Source organism: Diadema setosum, chromosome 18 (assembly GCF_964275005.1).
Source record: "Diadema setosum chromosome 18, eeDiaSeto1, whole genome shotgun sequence".
Lineage (NCBI taxonomy): Eukaryota > Metazoa > Echinodermata > Echinoidea > Diadematoida > Diadematidae > Diadema > Diadema setosum.
In genome coordinates, this window is record NC_092702.1 from 18,258,045 (window position 1) to 18,276,693 (window position 18,649).

Below are 18,649 nucleotides of genomic sequence, written 5' to 3' on the forward strand. Positions count from 1 at the left end.
TACTGAGTGCTTCCTGTAAAACCCTAATCTTGGGAGTATGCTTCTAGAGTTTAAGAATTGATCTATTTTCATTGATCTTTGTTCTCAATAAAGAAAACCACCCTTTCCTGTTTTCTTCAGCATGTTGTTCAAAAACATAATTTCAGATCACAAAGAAAAGCAATGACAAGTCATCTTACACATATGTCTTTCTTGGACACTAGCAAAAGAGTTGACTTCATTGAAATAAATGGAATCAAGAATGTATGGATAAGACCAACAAATGCAGATTTGCAACATATTCAAGATATTTCTTTCCCCCCCCCCCCTCATATTCTCATAGTGTGATGTTCCCAGTTCATAATATTTCTGTGCTTTGCTATTCACTTCAGCTGAATGGCATCATGTTGATGTCTTGATATTGTCCCAGACATATATAACAAAGAGTGTATAGAACATACCATACAATCCCATTTAAATATAGACATATACTGGAATGATTTGGTGAATACACAAGTCTCCAACAAAATTCTCATTGAATTATAATTTTATCCCTCTTTTCTTTGTACTTATCAGTGATGTTGTATGCATCAGTGGTATTATATGAATCAGACACACCATCAATTTTTGGTGTCATGATCACCACGGTCAATTACATTGTGAACTGGAATTAAAGTACGCAATAAACTAACCCTGTCTGCCCTAGAATCTGGTGTCTGCCACGACGGGGACCACCAACAAGACCGCCGCCCCACCTCCCCCCGCAGATGGGGAAGAGGAGGCTGAGGCTCCACCCGAGGCGGAGAAGAAGGAAGAGGAGCCATCCCCTCAGGAGATCAGACAGGCTGAGAACATCCAGAAGATGGTCAACCAGTACAGAGTGAGTTGGAATAGAAATAAAAGCTAAGTCGAGGGTCATTGCAGACATCCGACAGTTGCTGTCTTCATTACAGCTTGAATTTGTGATTATCATGACAAATACCCCTATGGAAATCATCACTATCATTATCGCCAGGGCCCAACACTAACTTTTTTTCTCTGGCATCCCATTCAGGCCACGAAAATCTTTAAAATTGAAATTTTTGAGGCCCAAAATAAAAGGAAAGGTAACACTTTTCTAAATCTTGGTTGCCTGATCAGCAAAAGATAACCTTTTCAAAAGTTTAGTGGCCCGACATCGATTTTTAGTGGCCCTGGACCACCGGGCCACCACTAATGTCAAGCCCTGATATCACTGTCATCTTCATATTATTCTATTTGTAGTAGTAGTAGCTACAGTGGCAGTGTCATCACCATAGACACTGTTGTCATGGTAACAAGTGTCCAGACCTTGTCTTAGGCAGGTTCTTGCCACTTCCCCCTTTAGAGTGGTCCTACTCCATGCACCTTTATTTAATAGCCACAAGTGTTGTGTCAGATCAATGCTGGCTTTTTGCTGAGCAAGACCCATTGATTTAAAAAAAAAAAAAAGCACAACAAATTGTGGTTAGAAAAGTCACCACTGTCAATATGAGCAAATAAATGGTGCAAAGTTTTCTCCATAGAGTATATTCTCTGTGTAATTTTGGTTTACATCTTCCTGGAGCCTGCAAGGCACAACTATCTATTATTTTTTTTTTCTTATAGATATTCAATTATTGTCATTATTATCATTATTTTCTTTGTTTTGCTTACCAACTGTACTACTTCATCTATGATTGCAAGCTGAGATGTCTGAACTTTGACCTCTCCTTCCTACAGACTGAGCAGACGGCGTCAGAGCTGTATTTGAGCCAGGCCACAGAAGTCTTGGCCCAGAGTGTGCAGCTGGCCTTGCAAGCTGGATTGAAGGTGTGTACGAGAAGATTTCAGGAATATCTACAAAATACAGAGCTACAGTACCGAGAAATATAATTTTTTTTTTTTTAATTCTTAGTATCAGTATGCTTTACTTAGACCATAAGTGAAAACATACAATGTATGTTTATTGTATGTTTTGTTTTGCTTTGTGTATGAAAAAAAAAATATGTTTCATAAAAAATTTGAGCTAGCATGTTTAATGTGTGCAGTTTTCCCTTATCGTAACAAAAATAATACTTTTAACCTTTAAAATGTGATTTCTTTAAATGTGTATCAGTATGTTTTGCATTTTGATCACTGAGGTTAGCAGCCTTGTAAATGACAGTCTAAAAAATATTGATACAGTCTGTATACCCAAAAACTTGACCAAAAATAGTGTAACAAACAACTTATTCAAAAGTCTACAGCCATAAATTTGCATTCCATGCCATGTTAATATGCCATTAGAAAAAAAAAAAATAGAAGATATATTATATATGTATATATTATATATTTTTTCATTCATAAGAATTTGTATAGCATTTGATAAAGAACTTTTTTTTTCTTTTATGACTTTATGTATAGGAAGTTGTTAATGTTGTCTTTTAAAAATGTTTATGAAATGGGTAAGAATGCCATAATATGATGAGGTATTGTGTTTGCTTTGCGCTTCAGGAAATTGTGCGGTCAGCCTCCATGGACATCATTGAGGCTAGCGGTCAGTATGACCAGGGCATGGCCTCCCAGTACCTGGCCCTCTACCAGAGTTGCCAGGCCTCGGTGGCCCTTGAGGACACCCTGTCACGGGCCCAGATTGACCCCACCACCTCCCGCCAGGCCAACCTCCTCCACCAGCGGCACCAGATCCTGGCCGGGGACATCGCCAGCAACCAGGGCGTCGGCACCATCATGAAGACCGCTGTGGGCACCCTTGACGCTGAGTCAGAGGTGGGTGGAACCGAACTCCCCCCCCCCCCCCCAAGAAATTACTTATCTTTCTGAAGTGACCCTGAAATGACATGGATGCTTCCTTTTCTTGTGAAAAGATCACTCCCAGGCATTACATTTCATTACAGTAATTGCTGCTCTCACAGCTATGAATCATGAATCGTCCATGAATAACGAAATTGTGAATGCACAAAAAAGGTTCTTACACAAACCTGGATATATGAGACACTACCATAACAACAATTCTCTTCCTACAAAGATTATGGTACATTTTTTCAATGTTTTACATTTTTTTTTTTTTTTTTTTTTTTTTTTTGTCCAAGCTTTTTTGTCCAAGCTTTTTCATGGTATGTTGTACTTTATATCATTTCCATGAAGACCAGCTTGAAAGATGAACATTATCATACTTGTCAGGGGTGATTGTCACAGTTCTTTACTTTACTCAAAACTGTACTATTCTGTTCTGAAATTGTTTCCTCCCCTCCCCCCCCCCCCCTCAATCACACACACACACACACACACACCAACCTGTTATGCATTTTTTTTTCCAAGACATGGTCTTGATTTCCTCACAATATCATACCTAAAGATGTTAATGTGGCCCATAGGTAATAAGTTATGCCAATCTTGTACTCAAGCTGAAAACAGCATTATACTGTAAAAAATGAAAAGGCTTTGTTACAATGTATTTCAAGCAATGTTAAAGTACCGCAAATAGGCTGGTTGCTGTGCTAGGACTTTTAATTAGGATATGACTGCTATATCTGTCTATCTCTGTCTCTTCTTCATCTGTACAGGCCTGGAAGCGACTCGCCATTGCTCCAAACCATCTCGACCTCCTCAAGGAGCTGCCACCAAACTTCAACATCATCATCCTCCAGCACACGGATGACAGGTGAGTATCTTTATCTGGATGGATGCCTGCCTTCTGCATGTGCATTTGTATGTAAACATGCTACATGCAGAACTGAAGGGGTTATTGAGAACATCCATGCTATCCTATGAGTTTACATAGAAGTGTATGAGTTGGTGCCTTTCATGTATATCGCAGTTCCTTTCTTGCTGGAATGAGGAAGGGAAGTGAATCGTTGGGGGTAGCCTAATGATTTTTTTGTTTTGTTATGTTGTGACAGTTGAAGGAGAAAATGATAGAAGCTCTGCATGAAAAAAGTGTGTGTGAAATATTCGTGTGATGGTGTTCATGGTACTTCTAGTTGCAGACACAGAAGTTGATGTCCATGTATCTCTCCCCTTCTACCCTTTTCGAACAGATCCATCCTGTATGGGGCTCTGCTCGACAAACCCAAGGCGTCAGGTGGCAAGGAGGGCGGAAGGTCAAAGGGCGGAAGCAGCCAGGTCTCCAGGGCAAAGGTCACCCGCAGCCTGGTGGAGCCCTCAGCCCTGGAAAACCTCTGCTACAGGTCGGTTTCTTGTCAGTGATCAGTGTGTTATACTGGGCTATATGATTCTCCTTAGAAACTCAACTCCTAAGTTTAACACATTGATATGGAAGATAGCAAATTTTCCAGAAAATGTTTGGGATAATCATGACGTGAGTCGAGTTGTTCCAGAACAAAAAGAAAACAAAAAACATGAGAAAATTTGTATTTCATTTGTAGGAATATTGTATGTATTAGTAATTAAGTTTCAGAACTGTGCTCTCCATCTAATTTTGCTGTGCTTCACAGTTAGTGTTACATTATTATTGCTATGAATCCTACTCTTCCACTCTTTCTTACTGTCATGTTTTCTTGTTTTATAAACACATTGAAAAATATTGAAAATTTACTGGTTTGATTTTTTTTAAATCATGCTAATGCTAAATCAGCATTTAGATGGCAGTGAAATTGGATTCATTTTTGGCACTTTTTGTTCTCTGCAATATTCGAATGAAAAATATTTCATATTTGGATGAAAATATAATACCTATTATATAAAAGTACAACAGTAGGAGTAACTGTATGGTAATGCCTTACATAGCATTCTGAGGTGGTAGCCATATCTTTTAGTGCTGGTAACAGGTCGAGGGTCAAGCCATGTCATTCTACGCCCCTCTTTCTCCGCCCCGCCCAGATTCCGGCAGCACAAGCAGGAGGTGATGTCGATTCTGCTGAAGGCAGAGTACAAGAGATCCCAGCAGGCCCAGAGGCAGCGCATGCTGGAGAACCTCTCGGATGACATGAAGGAGGTCGTCAAGGTAACGGACCGGGGGAAGGCATTACCCACCATGGCCTGGTCCTTTGATGCAACAAAGAACTAGAATAACTAGTTTGTAAACAGTAAATTATCACCAAAACTAATCAGGATGGACTCTGTGTAGAGAGCCATAAGCATTAGTGCTCTATTGTAACTCACCTGATTAACTTACATTACCGGGAAAACCATACGAGAAACTTAAAAAATGTGAAAACATAAGTCTTTAGTTTCACAAAGCCTTGGCAGAATTTTTTTATGCCTCCGCCACGAAGTGGTGCCGGAGGCATTATGTTTTCGGGTTGTCCGTCCGTCCTTCCGTCCCTCCGTCCGTCCGTCCGTCCGTCCTTTCGTCCGTCCGTAATGAATTTTGTGGACAAGGTAACTATCGAAACCTGTTGAGGTATCCTAATGAAACTTGGCATGTATGTGTATTAGGGGGTGAAGTTGTGCCTATCAACTTTTGGGTGCACATGCTCAAGGTCAAAGGTCAAAAGGTCAAGGTCAAATACATAAAATTTCACTATTTCCACCATATCTATTGAATGCCTGAAGATATTTTCTTGAAACTTAGTGTATACATGTATTACCCAATTAAGATTCTCTGGTGAAAGTTTGGATCATGCGGTCAAAGGTCAAAAGGTCAGGGTCAAATACATAAAATTTCACTATTTCCACCATATCTATTGAATGCCTGAAGAGATTTTCTTGAAACTTAGTGTATACATGTATTACCCAATTAAGATTCTCTGGTGAAAGTTTTGGTCATGAGGTCAAAGGTCAAAAGGTCAGGGTCAAATACATAAAATTTCACTATTTCCACCATATCTATTGAATGCCTGAAGATATTTTCTTGAAACTTAGTGTATACATGTATTACCCAATTAAGATTCTCTGGTGAAAGTTTGGGTCATGAAGTCAAAGGTCAAAGGTCAAAAGGTAAAGTAAAAATATTAAAACTTCTTTTTTTTCTCCGTACCTTGGAAAATTGTTCAAGGTATCTTCATGGAACATAGTATATACATGTACTGACTGGAAGTGATTATCTAGAGAATGTAGGGTTCATGGGGTCAAAGGTCTGGGGTCAAAGGTCAAGTGCAAGACTTCAAAATTTACTATTACCCTCATATTTATGCAATGCCAGCAGGGTTATTTTTTTTACACTTGGTGTATGCGTGTGTAACGTAATAGAAATTCTCTGGAAAGTTTTTTTTTTTCTTCTTTTTTTTGCCTCAAAGGTCAAAAGGTCAAAGATCAAGTGAAAGTGCTGAACTAACTTTTTCCGCCATATCTCGGAAGTGGCTCAAGTTATCTTGAAACTTAGTACATATTATGCATGTTCTACCTGAAAGTAATTATCTTATGAATTTTAGGGTCAAGGGCCAGATGAAAATGGTAACAATTTACTATTTAATACAGAAATTGCACTTTTTCTCCACACCTGTACCTTGAAAATTACTCAATGCCTAAATGTATGAATGGGTCAAAGTCAAGTTAAAGTCCTTAAATCCCTAGATACATGCTCTCCTATTCATCCAATTAAACCTTGGTCAAGGAAGGTGAACATTCAACACATTTGTGACAAACTTGTCATTTTAATATTTTGCCAATTTTGTGAAAATGTAATCACACATTGTCCACATGTACTATCTAGACCTATTGGGAAAATCATGCATTATGGCGGAGGCATACCAGTCGCCAAAGCGACATTTCTAGTTAAAAAATTCATTTTGTGGTCATATTTTCCTTACGAGGGTTTTCAAAATGGCAACTTACCGTGAGTTAATGTTTCAATAGTTTGCTTCTTTTGTTTTTCTTATTTTCATAAGGGATGGATAAGATTGAAGTTGATGTAACATTCACAACTTGTTTACAAAATGGGAAAGAATATTCTTAAAGTTCTGAATGCAGTGATGCAATTGTTTTGCTGTTAAGTAAACAGTTTCTCCATCTATACCCAAAAAAAAAAGAAGAAAGAAGAAAAAATTAAACAAAACTGAGAAACAGTAAATTTGATTCAGTGCATTGATTTAATCCCTCTTACGGTAACTCTTTTTATACCAGGATTTGTCAGATGATCTTGCGGAGGCTGAACAGAAACTCCAGGAGCAGTTTGTGGTGCTTCTAGCATCCCTGGAAGACTACCTCAGACCCATCACATCCTACCTGGAACCTGCTGTCAGGTAATCCATCTCTTCCATACAGTCCTCATCACCTCATCCACTTTGTCTTCTAATCTGTTGTTTTTGTTTTGCTGTATTTTTCTTTTTGTGGATTCAACAGATCCTAGTTATCAGTCTGCTGTATGGTCATGCAGACATATTTTGTGAGGGGAGGCTGCATTACAAAAACATTTGATCACTGTGTGTGTGTTCCTTTTAAGAACTTAAATCACTCACATGTGCCCAAACCTGGGCTTGGTCGTCTCTGACACCGTGAAGCTGCTACAGTGAACATTTCATTTTTTCCCTTGGTTGACAAAGCCTCGCATCTCAAAGTTATTAATTTTCAGGGGAGCAAAAACCAAAAACCAAAAAAAATAAAAAACCCCAAAAAACACCCTTTTCATATTCACAACATTTTTGCAAAGTGATATCAGAATAATGTGTGAACATTGTTTTGAATTACATTTAGTAGTGTAATGTTCAAAAACTCAAATCAGTAATTTTGGTCCTCAAAATTAAGTGAGGAGGTTTTGTAATACCTGGTATATACCAACTGAGATACAACATTGCCCTACACATATTGACATGGTGGTAAAATTAATTGATGCTACATGTATGAGCAAGGCAGCTTCCTGAATGTTGTGGTAGTGCTGTATGTAATGAATGTTCATTGTCAATGATACCAGTAGTTATTGAGAGGTGTATATTGAAGTGCTCAAGCAAATTGATGTATTGTCTTGTGAGAGGGAGATTTGAATTTATGGTCTCTTACAACATGCCTGTCACTCTGTACATCCACCACCCATCCCCAGAGCCTTCACCACCCAGGGTGGTCAGCCGGCTGGGCGGGACGCAGCCGGTCAGCCCCAGGATGAGAGCATCATCATCCTGGCTGACCAGTGGCTACTGGAGCTGCCCCTCGAGGCTCTGGCCATCTTCTCCTCTCCAGCCATCGGTGCCCTGACCAGAGATTTCTCCCTCCAGATGCTCTACAACCGCTTCTACCGGGAGCCCGAAGGTGAGGGGGGTCCGTGATAAGGGTGATTTCAAGTTCAGTGCTAGTGATCATCATGATGATGAACAACATTGATATAGAGCCATTTGTATGCAAAGAATATTGAAAGGCCCCCGGCTCTCACGATATGTCACAAATTATTCACAAAGTTGCTGGAAAGTAGAGGTCTTTAGTTCAGATTTGAAGGTATCAGGGTTGTTACAATTCCAAAGTCAGATTGGTGGAGGATTGCCATCACAACACTAGCGCCAGCTTCGATCCTAAACTTGGAATCAGTGGATGTTGACCTCAGGTTGACCTCAAAATTATGACATATAGTTCCGATAGCCAGTGTTGGGCCTGGTGTTAAATGTCTTCTTGTCACTATTCTTGGTTGTGATCTTCTACATGCTTTTTACCCATTGGCTAACACCACTTCCTTGGGATTATCAAATTGGTAATTTCAAGTTATGTGTTGATGTTAGCATTGCTATACATACAAGACCCACTCACATCGCATACCTGCATGGCCTAAATGCTAATGCAGCAGTCACCTTTTGAAAGTACACAAGCACTGCGCACATGGCCAAATAAATCTGTGGCAGTTTAAGCCTTCATCGACATCACTCGTCTATTACAAAGCATTCATGAAAGATTTCGCTGCTATAAATGATGAGTATTATATGATTTTCAGTGAAGACGCTGTGTCATATCACAATTGCTGATATTTTGTGATTTTTGCTGTTATGATTGCGTCCCAACGGTGCTGCGATAACTCATTTTGATTACAGAGGAGATGTCGGAGGAGAAGAAGAAGAAGGAAGCGGCCAAAGCCAAGGCTGCCAAGGAGAAGAACAAGGGAGTGAAAGTGGTAAATTTATTCATCGTCTCTGAATTCATTTTCACAGACAAAAATAGTTTTCAGTGTGTAGGATATATGTTTTGCTCAGCTTAGATACTGTTGATGTCACGTCGATATGTGCAATAGATAGCCAAAATGAGAATCTCCATCACCATAATATCTATTTCTTTCATCATTAGTACATCGAGATTTGTAGATTATAGGGCATCTCATAAATCATCGCCGGTCACACGAACCGACGAATCACTCGATTTTGAGTCAAATTTTCAATTTTGAGATTTTCAATCATTTCGATAGTAGACATTCCATACTACATATTCTGAAATTCTCAGTGTGTAATTCGGTGTAATTTTTACGTAGTTATCACTTTTGTAGAAGTATGTAATTCCATTTGTGAAAATTATTTGTTTTCCCCATAGACGCGTGTGTTAAACAATTCAGGCGATTCGACGGTTCGGTGACCGTGCGTACTACATTTGTAGTACGCGCGGTCACCGAACCGACGAATCAGTGCGCATTGACTTGCGTGTAGTTTTTGAGATTCAACAGTTCATTGACCGCGCGCACAGTGCACGTACTATGTAACACATGTGTTGACAATGACAACGCTCAATGTACATGTACATATGGACACACATGGGAAATGACAACGTTCTTTGCAGACCGAAAATACATGCATGCAGCTCTTTGACGATTTCCCGCTTATTTGTTAACAATACAATTCGATAAAAACTTCACAAGTTAGGGCAAGAATTGAAGTCTCATGTACTACAAAAATAACTGGAAATTATAGACATGAAAGTGTAGCAACCATAAGTCAAAAATGGGTTAACTTCAAACGTGATTTTCTCGAATTGTCATTCTTACGCAAACCTGAGGGATTCGTCGGTTCGTGTGACCGGCGACGAAATGGTATACATGGTAATAACAAGATGAAAGTAATATACAAATGTACAGAAGTTTAGTACACACCTTTAGACACCAGAATCCATACTCTATACTTGTGCTTACACTTTGTTTTTGATTTTTAAGTGGAGAAACGCTCGAGACTGATAATGATGTATTCAGACTGAGTTTTTGCTGAAACACAATTGGATTGCACTTATGTTTTAGGCAAGTTTATACCAGTCTTCTTTGACCTTTAGAAGCATGATGTAAACTCTTGTGACTCTACATGTGTAACCCTTTATGCATTTGTGTACTCATCTATCTTCTACTTATTTATTTGTCTATTTGTCCATCCATCTATTCTTCCATCTGTTTGTCAGGTTCCTTTGGACAGACCAGTTCCACCAGGATGCCTGCCACTGGACACTCACAGCTTCAAGTGTATCCTTACCTCACAATCTTATCAAATCAAAAGATGTAAATTTATGTGGTAGTCTTTGAAGGAATACGGTCATTTCCTGCAAGCCAAATCTCATATTATCACACGCATGTACATAAGCTGTGAATAGTCCAAGTTGCGTACTATCACAGAGATTGATTACACTAGTCGCTTCTTTTCAGACCGGATGTTACCCTGCTGCTGCCATGGTAACTGCATTTGTCTTTCATTCTGATCCTATGTGAGGAGAGGATTAATCAGTCAGTCTGCTTCTCCTGAAAATCAAAGAAATGTGTGATTACTCAAAAATGGAATTGGTACAGCTCTACTTGGACATCAACATAAAATTATGGTCATTGTATGCATTTATTTTCCTCAGGAATCTCAGGAATAGGGGTGTAAATTTACCCTCTATCCTGTTTTTCCCCTCACTGAAAGGTCATCGTTGACCAACTCATTTCTCAAGTGGCTAACGAAAAGATGGTAACCACCAATCGACAATGTTTTAATATTAACTGTCTTACCCTTCCATCTTGAATATTTCTTTAACTTTTTTTCTTCCCAACCATATCAGACATTGTTGATCCACATAATGACAGTCCTGAGTCAGGTAAGAACAGCTTATGGTGGTGATGGTGATGATGATGACGATGACGATGATGTGATGATGATGGCGATGATGATGATGATGATGACGATGATGACGATGATGATGACGATGATGGCGATGATGATGTGATGATGATGACGATGATGATGGCGATGATGATGTGATGATGATGACGATGATGAAGATGACGATGATGACGATGATGGCAATGATGACGATGATGATGACGATGATGGCGATGATGATGTGATGATGGCGATGATGTGATGATGATGATGATGACGATGATGAAGATGACGATGATGATGATGATGACGATGATGAAGATGACGATGATGACGATGATGGCGATGATGACGATGATGGTGATGATGATAATGATGATGATATCAGTGATCCATGATGATAATGAAAAGTATCATCAATATTAGCATAATTGTTTTGTATGCTTTTACATATTTTAACAATAAAACTCATCTTTTTTTGGTGTTTCATATAATCTGCCATGCATGATATTTGATGACACATATGTTTTTCCACCTGGTAATCTACACATATCTTTTGGTGATACCAGATGATTTCCTCATTTTCTTTTTATTTAATTTTTTGCCACCAGAGGAGTATAGTCCCATCCGTGTGGCGAAGGAGGCCCTGCAGCTCTACATGTCTCAGTTCACTGCCCGCTGGGAAGGTCTCATGGGTGATGACCATGTACCAAGGTGAGACAGATATGCTTTTTTTTTCATACTGTCAAAAAAATAAAGAATTCAAAGTTGTTAAGTTGTCTTTAACAACAATATGACATCACCAAGTCATAAATCATCTCAACCATTCCTCTGTAGTATTTGGTGTGTGAACTCCATACAGTTTTATCCATAGAAGTGTTATTTGTTTTTTTAAGACTTTCTTGGGAAACAAAATAAAAAATGTGCTTGATTGGCTACTGTTTTAGTTACACTACCTTTAAATATTTTTGAGACCAAGCCAATCCATAAATGCTTTTTCCCTTCATTTCCTCCAGCCTGGGAGAGATAGAAGAACAGATGACGGACTGCAATGCTTTTGTCTTCTACGGCTTGGAGAAGTTTTTCTCCCACATTCCTCCCTTCAAGGTGGCACCCCTTAATCTATCAGGTGAGCCCCTCCCCCCCCCCCAAAAAAAAAGAAAAAAAAAAAAAATCGGATTACAACAATTTCATTGAGAGATCCTGACCAAATAATAATAATAATACATACATACAATTTCTATAGCGCCGTTCTCCACTTTGATTAAATGCTCAAGGCGCTTTACAATTGTACATCAGAGCAAACAGACTGAAGATACAAGTACATCACCGTAATAGGAGAAGATGAAGAAGCAGAAGAAAAAAAAAGACATGAAAGTCTGTCTTCAAAAGGCACTGGTCTTCAAAATGGTCCATTTGACACGGATGGTGTGCGATCATTACTCCGGCAACAACTTAATTACTTTCATCTGATCAGGTGTGCCCTGGCTACTGCCAGTAGTAACTGCATTTGGCTCAGGTGTCCCTTTTGCAACTCTGAAAATTAGATTCCTTTGTAAAGTTGGTATATTGTAGAGGTAATATGTAGGTGATCCAGACCTTTCCACAGAATGCTAAAACTAGAAACTTCTTTATGATGGAAGGGGGAAGGTTTCCCGTGAATTAAATCAGACCCCGGAAAAAATTCAACGTTATCATTTTATGCAAATATTGAGCGTATTCTCAAGTGGCATGGGCTTAGTTTGTCATGTCATTTTTAAGAACTGTGACATGCACTACTGTAAGATTTTGTACATGATGTTGGGAGACATTATTCTTCAACCATACAAAATTTTGTTATGTCTGCAAAAGAGATATACGACCTTTAAAGCTTACTATAGTTGCAAATATAACTGTGAAACTGGTCTCTGGATAGCATTGGCACATTGAAAAGATGAGGTCAGTTCTTGCGTCTCATCTTTTGAAGTGCATTTCTGCCATGCCGGTGGGTCATGGTGTTCAAGGAAGTGCTGCACTTAAAAACTATTATCTTTCCGCTGCTGTGTTTGCTATGCAGTGCAAAGTTTCTCTCACATTTGCTTGAGATAGTATACAAATATACCAGGCCTGAGAGGCTCTGGTTGAAACTATGCGCATGAGGTGACTTCAGTAGCACTATTTTCTGAGGGGCGCAGCCCCGAAGAAAATAGTGCTACTGAAGTCACCGAAGGCACATAGTTTCAACCGGTGCCTCGAAAAATTGGCCTGGTATATTTGTTTTATATCCCTCCCAATGAATTTAAGAGTATTCGACTGCTGGTATTCTGTAATTTACCTCTTTTTTAAGGGCATCTTGCTTTACTTTTCAAGAAGATTGACTAGTCATTCACGCTCGGGAAAGCAGCTCAGCAGGAGGGCAGCGCGTACGCGTACTATGAAGAGACAATTGCGCGCTCAGCCGCTGAAGTGTACTCGGTGCATTGCTGTACAACGTACTGGTAAACATGCGCAAACTGCAAACTCACTACGCGCTTCATACATGCAATACGCCTACGCCTATCCGATCTGTCAACAAGTACGTTCGGTTGCCATGCAGTGCGGTGATGTGCGTGCTCCAGCTGATCAACGATGTGACTGTGAGCTGCAGTTGATTGTGTTTTCTGTCGTCTTCCTACCTAGCTGTCATGTCTGTACATGAATATGGACTATCATTTCCTGTTAAAATGCAAGTATACATTGTAAATTTGGGTAGCATTCAGTAACAGCGTATAAGGTTAGATTAGGCACTGGAAAAATTCTAGCAATTAAAGCATCGAGTGCCACTGTAAATTTGTGTGATTCGTACGGTGTTCTAACGTAAACAGTGAACAAGTTTATCTAACTGTAACTTACTCGCTAGACACTCTAAAAAATAATTATTAGGAATGAGATTACGGGAAATAGGGCATACTGTTAGACAGGTAGAACTAACGTATAGGCTTAACTAGCGCTAACGTTAGAGCAGGCCTACTATCTACTGCAGTTTCGTTTGTCAACATCTTTTGGGTGGATCGCTCGACCCGAGTTAAATAGTGAACTGCGAGACCAACTTTCAAACGGCGAAACATGAACTCCCCAAAGGCCTACGGTACGTCGAAGAACCCTAGCTTGCTTATTGTTGTCTAATTATAGATCTACGATATCGCCTACTCTGTTGTAACGTAGAATGAGGGCTTTGTAAGAGTCCGAGTCTGAGTCTCTCCAACGTAACCCGTGTCGCATTGAGTGTATGCGTGCCTTGTGGTTCTCGCGAAGTGCAGTGATCTAAGGCGCCGCGATACCCATTCATTTGTACATGAAATCTCACGCGAAGCGAAGGTGCTGCGATACCCATTCATTTACACGTGAAATATTTCGCGTCGCGACGCGAAGCAAAAAAGGCGCGAAAATCACCAGCGTGGTATAGTTTTTACCATTTCCCTAGGGAGTATAGTCTTTTTCGCGCACTTGTATGGTAGAATTATGTTTTGTTGTTTACAGTGCTCTCGACCAATCAGAGGACGAGATGCATTTTGTGAGGGATATAAAAAGAGATATCTATCAGCTGCATGGAAACACTTGAGATGATGTACAGATGGGAGTTTGATAGTGCATTAGGAAAACTGTAGGCGCACTTGTCTTAGATAAGATAACAACGAGGAGACTGAGGTGCATGCTACAGATAGTAAATAAGTGATGCATCTAAAGTCAATATATACCACGGGAAGAAAAGAAATAAGCATACATGTGCGTAAATATATACAAGCAGTACAGTAGAATCATGATGCACACTGTCATGCAGGGAGACAAAGTTCTAAGGAAATGATGGACTTTTGAGAAACAAAATCTCTTTCAAGAGAGGATCCCAAAGTGGTGAACGTCTCTGTTAGAGAATTGCTCCATGAATATTGAGGATACGAGGACACATAAAAAAAAAAGAAGGAAGAAACATTAAGCAGACCTAAACGCAGGAATTAGAATGATAATAATAAATATAATAATAATACAATACATTTATAAGGCGCTTAATAAAGATGTTTCTAAGCGCACATAGCGCAAATAAGCGCACATGATATAGCAAGAGGTGTATTCATTCATGTTGACAAGAACAATTACAATTGAGTCCTTGTGTAGTTGTCTAACTTTCACTGTGATCTTTGTTCCATATATTACTCCTGCCTTGGAAAATTCAGCGCAATGTTTTGATACTGAAAATCAGGGAACCTACAATCTTGCAAGTTCTTTATCTGCACCAGTTGATGGCAAGTTTCTACTCTGCGGAAGAACTCCCAAAAACACTCCCGCTTCGAAATTCTTCTTATTTTCCAAAGTTGGTACATTTCATCCTTTCATGTTCTCTGTGTAGAAATGATCGTAGGAACCTCGAAAGGGATACTGTGACGCGAGGCATTTACATGTACATTATCCAAAATCTGTGTTTGGTTGTTGTGTTTTTTTTATTTGTTTTTTAATGGAGATGTATTGTTGTTGTTTTTTTTTGTGTGTTAAGATACCAAACACGAAAACTCACACATTGCTCTTCTTTTTTCTTTTTCTTTCATTTTCCATTGTCTCTCCCACTCAGAAATCTCTCTTGCAGTCGTGTTGGATCTTGTGCAAACTAACCAGAGCTTCATGAGACAGTCCAAGATTGATGTGGAGAAAAGGTAAGTCATGTCAGATCTTATGTTGTATACGGTATCATGAATTGTTTCGTTACATTGTAGATCATGTGGGTCCATGGTTACCACCATTCACTAGTTGGTCAGGGGATGCCCTGAAATATTTGATAATCTTGCCATCCAGATTTTAAATTTTCAAGATAAGGGAGAATTTTATGAGTATCCCAATTCATCTCGTCGTGTTGATGACGTAAAAAAGATATTTGTTGTTTGGCTGCATAGATCATTATGGGTGCATGGTTGTCACCCCTCACTGATTCATTACGCGATGTCATAAGTATATTATCATCCAAATCTGAAGATTTTCAAGATGAGGAAGACTATTTAGGAATGTCTTCTATTCATCTCTATGGTTGATGATGTAAAAGACACATGTCTTTAATTCAAACCCAAGTCACCAATCCACATGAGACATCATCACTAACTTCAAGGTCTGATGAGCTTCAAAAGTCCATAAAGATGTTTACCCCCTCCTCCAAATATCAACAGGTGTTTTTATCATGTGATGGCAATATTGTGTTATCTAGCCACCAGTTGTGATGTCATGTACTTTGTGAAAACCATTTTTGAGCACTTGACATGAAAATGTACACTCTTATTGTCCATCTTGTCAAACAAAATGCAGAAAGTGGTGATGGTAACATATTTCTTTAATAAGGGAATCTTTGTATCATTGATTTAGAAGTTAGCTGAAATAGTTACTCCCATGCAATCATTATAAGATTTAGAATTAGTAGAATGTAGGAATCAAACTATGACACATTTCTGACTTTACGCGAATGTCCAACCCTTGAAACTTTGTATCCTGTTAATTCTTGCACGTCTCAATACTAGAGTATTCTCAATCACCATTAAAGAACTATAAATCATAAAATCTGAATTGACTATATTCATTCAAGTCGTCAAATACTGTTACGAGCTCAGAAGGTAGTGATCATATTTCATCTTCAGAAATGTGTCCCTGAGATATCAAACAGATTTATTTGGAGTCAGTATTGATATGAGAGATTTGCTGGCTATCTTTGTATCGTAAATTGGTTCTAACTTTGACTGTTCAATCCATTCACTGGGATGCCTACTGGAAATTATGTATCTCATATTCTCATATATTGAAGTTGTGTGTGTGTGTTGATGTGCTGATGTTATTTTACAGGAGAGCCTTAGGTCAAGAAATTAATCCACCAAAGGATCTTGCAGTAATGGAACGGTAACGAAGCCCGAACCCCCCAAAATGTTGCAATCGTTCAGCAGTTCGTTCATGTTCTTTACGCTACGTGCAAGCAGCTTATACGTATATAATCTTGATGTGCAGGCATCCATCTGTAGTGTGCAGGTTCTAGTTTTGGGCCGAGTAATTTCAGATTCATTCTGTCTTCACACAAAAGGAAGAGAAACTGATTACAACCTCTGTGTGAGATAAATCAAATGGAATAATTCTTATGATGAGTAGAAACCGTGATGGAAGGAAACTTATTGAAGAAGAGATAATTATGATGGACACAGAGTGTACGATAGACATTTTGAATGTTTCTGATCAGATGAAAATAAATTAACGTCTAGAATCAAAATGTCAACCACAGTCTCGCACATAATCTGCATCACTGCTGATGGATCCTGCTGATCGCCAATGCAGTTGCGTATTCTTCTATTTATCACAATTCTTTATTGCCACCCTAGAGAAAATCTGGTATTCCTGATGACACTATGAAGCAAAAACCTTTCCCTGTCTGGCAACGAGTCACATGTGTTGTCACATTTTTTTTTTCTTTTCTAAAATTGTTTTGAATTTGTGAGGCAAAATAAATTTCAAGGTTGACTGTCTATGTGATGTGGGACAGAGCTTGGTACTTGTTATGGCATAGCCCAATTAAACTGGTAAGAAATATTTGTAAATGTTTATGGCATTACAAGAATGGAAAAATGTAATTGCTTTATTAAAAATTTGCATATTCTTCAACTATCTTTTTTTTTTTTTTAAGTATCTTGTACACACAAGAATCATGAAGGTGCCTGTAAGATGAAATTACTAAGTAATTCTGTGAAAGGCTACAAAAATTTGACCCCCCCCCCAAACAAAAAAAAAATAAAAAATAAAAAATATGGCTTGTGGCAAACAAAACAGATTACTAGGGTAGTTGAGTTTGCTAGTTAAAAAATCATACAGCATAGAGAAGACAATAATATTTAATGACAGTCAACACATTCCTCTTACTTATAAGTATTGGTCAAAATTCTCACCAGAAGGCAGCAAGATTTATAGTAATCTAGAGCATGATTCAAATCTTACATGAAGTGTTGATGATCCAGGTTTGATGGGTGGAGAAAAAAACAAAGTGATGCCAGATGTGACTTCTGTAGACACTGACCTCCAACTGTGCGAACTTTCCAGGAATACCAGATGGCCTCGAGGTTCCTACAGTACCTTTGCAGCTTGCCAGTAGTTCTCAGTAGACTATAATTATGGATATGAGTATTTCAGATATGCACAAAACGTCATGACTGTTACACCCAACCTACCACATCACATCTCTCGTCATCAGCTTTTAAGTAACATAAAGAATCCAGACTGCACATTTCTCAGTGGTTTTATCACTGCAGAATTGCTCTGCGGACAACTCGCGTACTGCATTCCTGGTTTTACAGTATATGCAGTCAGTCAGTGCAGATCATGGCATAAAGACTTATCATATTTGTTAAAAATGCATAACTCATATGTTATCACGAAAGCAAATCTTTTTTTATTTTGCTCCAAGGGTAATTGCAGACATTTAACTTCCTGATTATTTTCTTTCTCTTTTATATTTTGTTTTTGGTTTTAGTTTCTTCAGTCTGTTTATATCTCGATGTTGGTTCTTCTGCATAGGTGTTGATTTGGATTTCTAAAGCTTACAATTCTGTTTATAAATTTTTATTTTCTCTTTGTTTTCTCTGTTATAGAGTGCTCCCTCTCAAGCATGTTTGAAGTACTATTTTTTGTCGGAGATCAAGTTCTCTAGTCTTGAACAAATGCAGTTTTGTTTGATTTAGAACAGCTAGGGTACTGTTATATATTGATAAGTGCAAGTAAAA

At 38.7% G+C, this 18,649-nt stretch overlaps 1 protein-coding gene across 1 annotated transcript in view; it reads left to right on the forward strand.

Moving 5' to 3' along the window:
- Positions 1 to 18,649, forward strand: part of LOC140241376 (cilia- and flagella-associated protein 46-like) — a 94,473-nt gene that overhangs the window by 64,876 nt on the left and 10,948 nt on the right. Inside the window, exons 48-61 of the mRNA XM_072321106.1 lie at positions 686 to 859; positions 1,720 to 1,809; positions 2,473 to 2,745; positions 3,543 to 3,640; positions 4,017 to 4,166; positions 4,819 to 4,942; positions 7,003 to 7,121; positions 7,916 to 8,121; positions 8,889 to 8,968; positions 10,228 to 10,288; positions 10,861 to 10,896; positions 11,513 to 11,615; positions 11,918 to 12,030; positions 15,484 to 15,565. Of these exons, the coding sequence (XP_072177207.1) occupies positions 686 to 859; positions 1,720 to 1,809; positions 2,473 to 2,745; positions 3,543 to 3,640; positions 4,017 to 4,166; positions 4,819 to 4,942; positions 7,003 to 7,121; positions 7,916 to 8,121; positions 8,889 to 8,968; positions 10,228 to 10,288; positions 10,861 to 10,896; positions 11,513 to 11,615; positions 11,918 to 12,030; positions 15,484 to 15,565 (1,709 nt within the window). The remainder of the gene's footprint in view (positions 1 to 685; positions 860 to 1,719; positions 1,810 to 2,472; positions 2,746 to 3,542; positions 3,641 to 4,016; positions 4,167 to 4,818; positions 4,943 to 7,002; positions 7,122 to 7,915; positions 8,122 to 8,888; positions 8,969 to 10,227; positions 10,289 to 10,860; positions 10,897 to 11,512; positions 11,616 to 11,917; positions 12,031 to 15,483; positions 15,566 to 18,649) is intronic.